At 35.1% G+C, this 1623-nt stretch overlaps 1 protein-coding gene across 1 annotated transcript; it reads left to right on the forward strand.

The window, feature by feature from the left end:
- Positions 1–627: 627 nt before the first annotated feature.
- LOC131860381 (RING-H2 finger protein ATL75-like) lies at positions 628–1125 on the forward strand. Its single transcript, XM_059214786.1, has one exon. It carries the CDS (start codon positions 628–630, stop codon positions 1123–1125), a length of 498 nt encoding a protein of 165 aa, XP_059070769.1.
- Positions 1126–1623: the final 498 nt, after the last annotated feature.

Below are 1623 nucleotides of genomic sequence, written 5' to 3' on the forward strand. Positions count from 1 at the left end.
ACATACCATTGCTCTGATTAATTATGATTAATTAATTGAACTACAACTCTTTAATATTAATAATAGACTTTGATATTTAACTTTAAATAATTTTACAATCATATAATATTTTATTAAAAATATGACTAGCAAGTTTAATACATTTAATACATTTACAAAAAGATTTAAATAAATAAGCAAAAACAAAAGCAACATTGGTTAATGTCCATAATCTCTTGTAAATCATTTAATAGGTCCACCTCAATATAAAAACGTCGAATCAAAGGATGAGTTCTATAGAAAAAGTCGAACTTTGGTACCTTTTGGATGCCATTCTCTTCATGGGAAATCACGGTGCTTGCAAAAGCAAGAGAGCACAATCTAGGTTTTATTAAACATTCAACAAGAGTGCCAACTGTTAAAGCCGTCTTTCAATATTGGCCAAGAATATGATCTAGAAAACTGGTCTTGATGATTCTTATGAGGGATTGTTATAATGCTCCCCAACCAAATAGAACAGAGCATTGCATTTGAAATGGGGCAAAGACAGTGGGGGGCGCCTCTGAGTGAAGTTGCCCATCTCCAAATCCATATATAATTATTAATGTGAGACTATACATAAAAGGCAGCGGAAATGATTCAATCGCCATGCGGGTAATGAGGGTATTGTTGCTGTGTTTGACGTACCTCGTGGGAGGTGGGACGTTTGTGGTACTCCTCATAGTTTGTCACAGAGGTTTACTATGGCTTATATCACTCGCGTTTATCATGGTGTGGACGTTTCTTTCGTATATTTTGAATTCTTGGGCAAGCATGCCTCTACGGCAGCAGCGATTCCCTCCATCATCGTCTTCTTCCAACGTTGATAAGATTGCTGTCGAAATGGAAATGGGGGTATTCAATTATAGATGTGATCAAGAAGGAGAGAAGGGATGCGTTATCTGCCTGTGTGAATACGAAGAGGATGAGCAGGTGGTGGCACTAAAACCGTGTCATCACAATTTTCATGTGGACTGCATTCGAAGGTGGCTACAGTGCAAGTTTCAGTGTCCTCTCTGCAAGGCATGTCCACTTCAGGAATTTGGATCCCACACTCAAAATGATGTTGTGCTTCAAATTCCACCTACGCCCCCTGTGGCGGATTGAACTTATATTCTGTTTATGATTTGTTTTCAGTGTGGCTTTGGTTGTTTTCTTTTTTAAATTGAGAGAATGTAACTTCAAGGAAAACCCTAAATGACTCAGATAGTCCTCTGTTTGAGAAGGAAAGAAAATAGATACATGCAATGATCTTGATTCAGAGTTTGTCAAGCGAACACGAGCTAAATGGATATATTGAGTATTTGGTCAAAAGAAAAAAGATGATATGGATTGAATCCAATGCTATGGCTACACTCTAGAAGGTTTCAATCAATATTGATGAGCATGTAATTTCAAGGGATTGGAATTGGAGTATGTATTATTTATTTAGCTTCTAATAAATTTGAAGATGGCAAAATAAATATTCTAAATATATTTTTGGAAGGTTTCAATCAGATTGATAAACAAAAGTTCATAAAACTTTATGGGATTGGGTTAGTTTTAATTTTCTTAAATTAATAGTATATATTAATTAATATTCTATTGATAAGTTTTCAATCAAGA

Source organism: Cryptomeria japonica, chromosome 11, assembly GCF_030272615.1.
Source record: "Cryptomeria japonica chromosome 11, Sugi_1.0, whole genome shotgun sequence".
NCBI lineage: Eukaryota > Viridiplantae > Streptophyta > Pinopsida > Cupressales > Cupressaceae > Cryptomeria > Cryptomeria japonica.

Bases quoted from the DNA above. Each gene is read 5' to 3' on its own strand.
- LOC131860381 (XM_059214786.1), top strand. From the start codon at position 628: ATGCGGGTAATGAGGGTATTGTTGCTGTGTTTGACGTACCTCGTGGGA.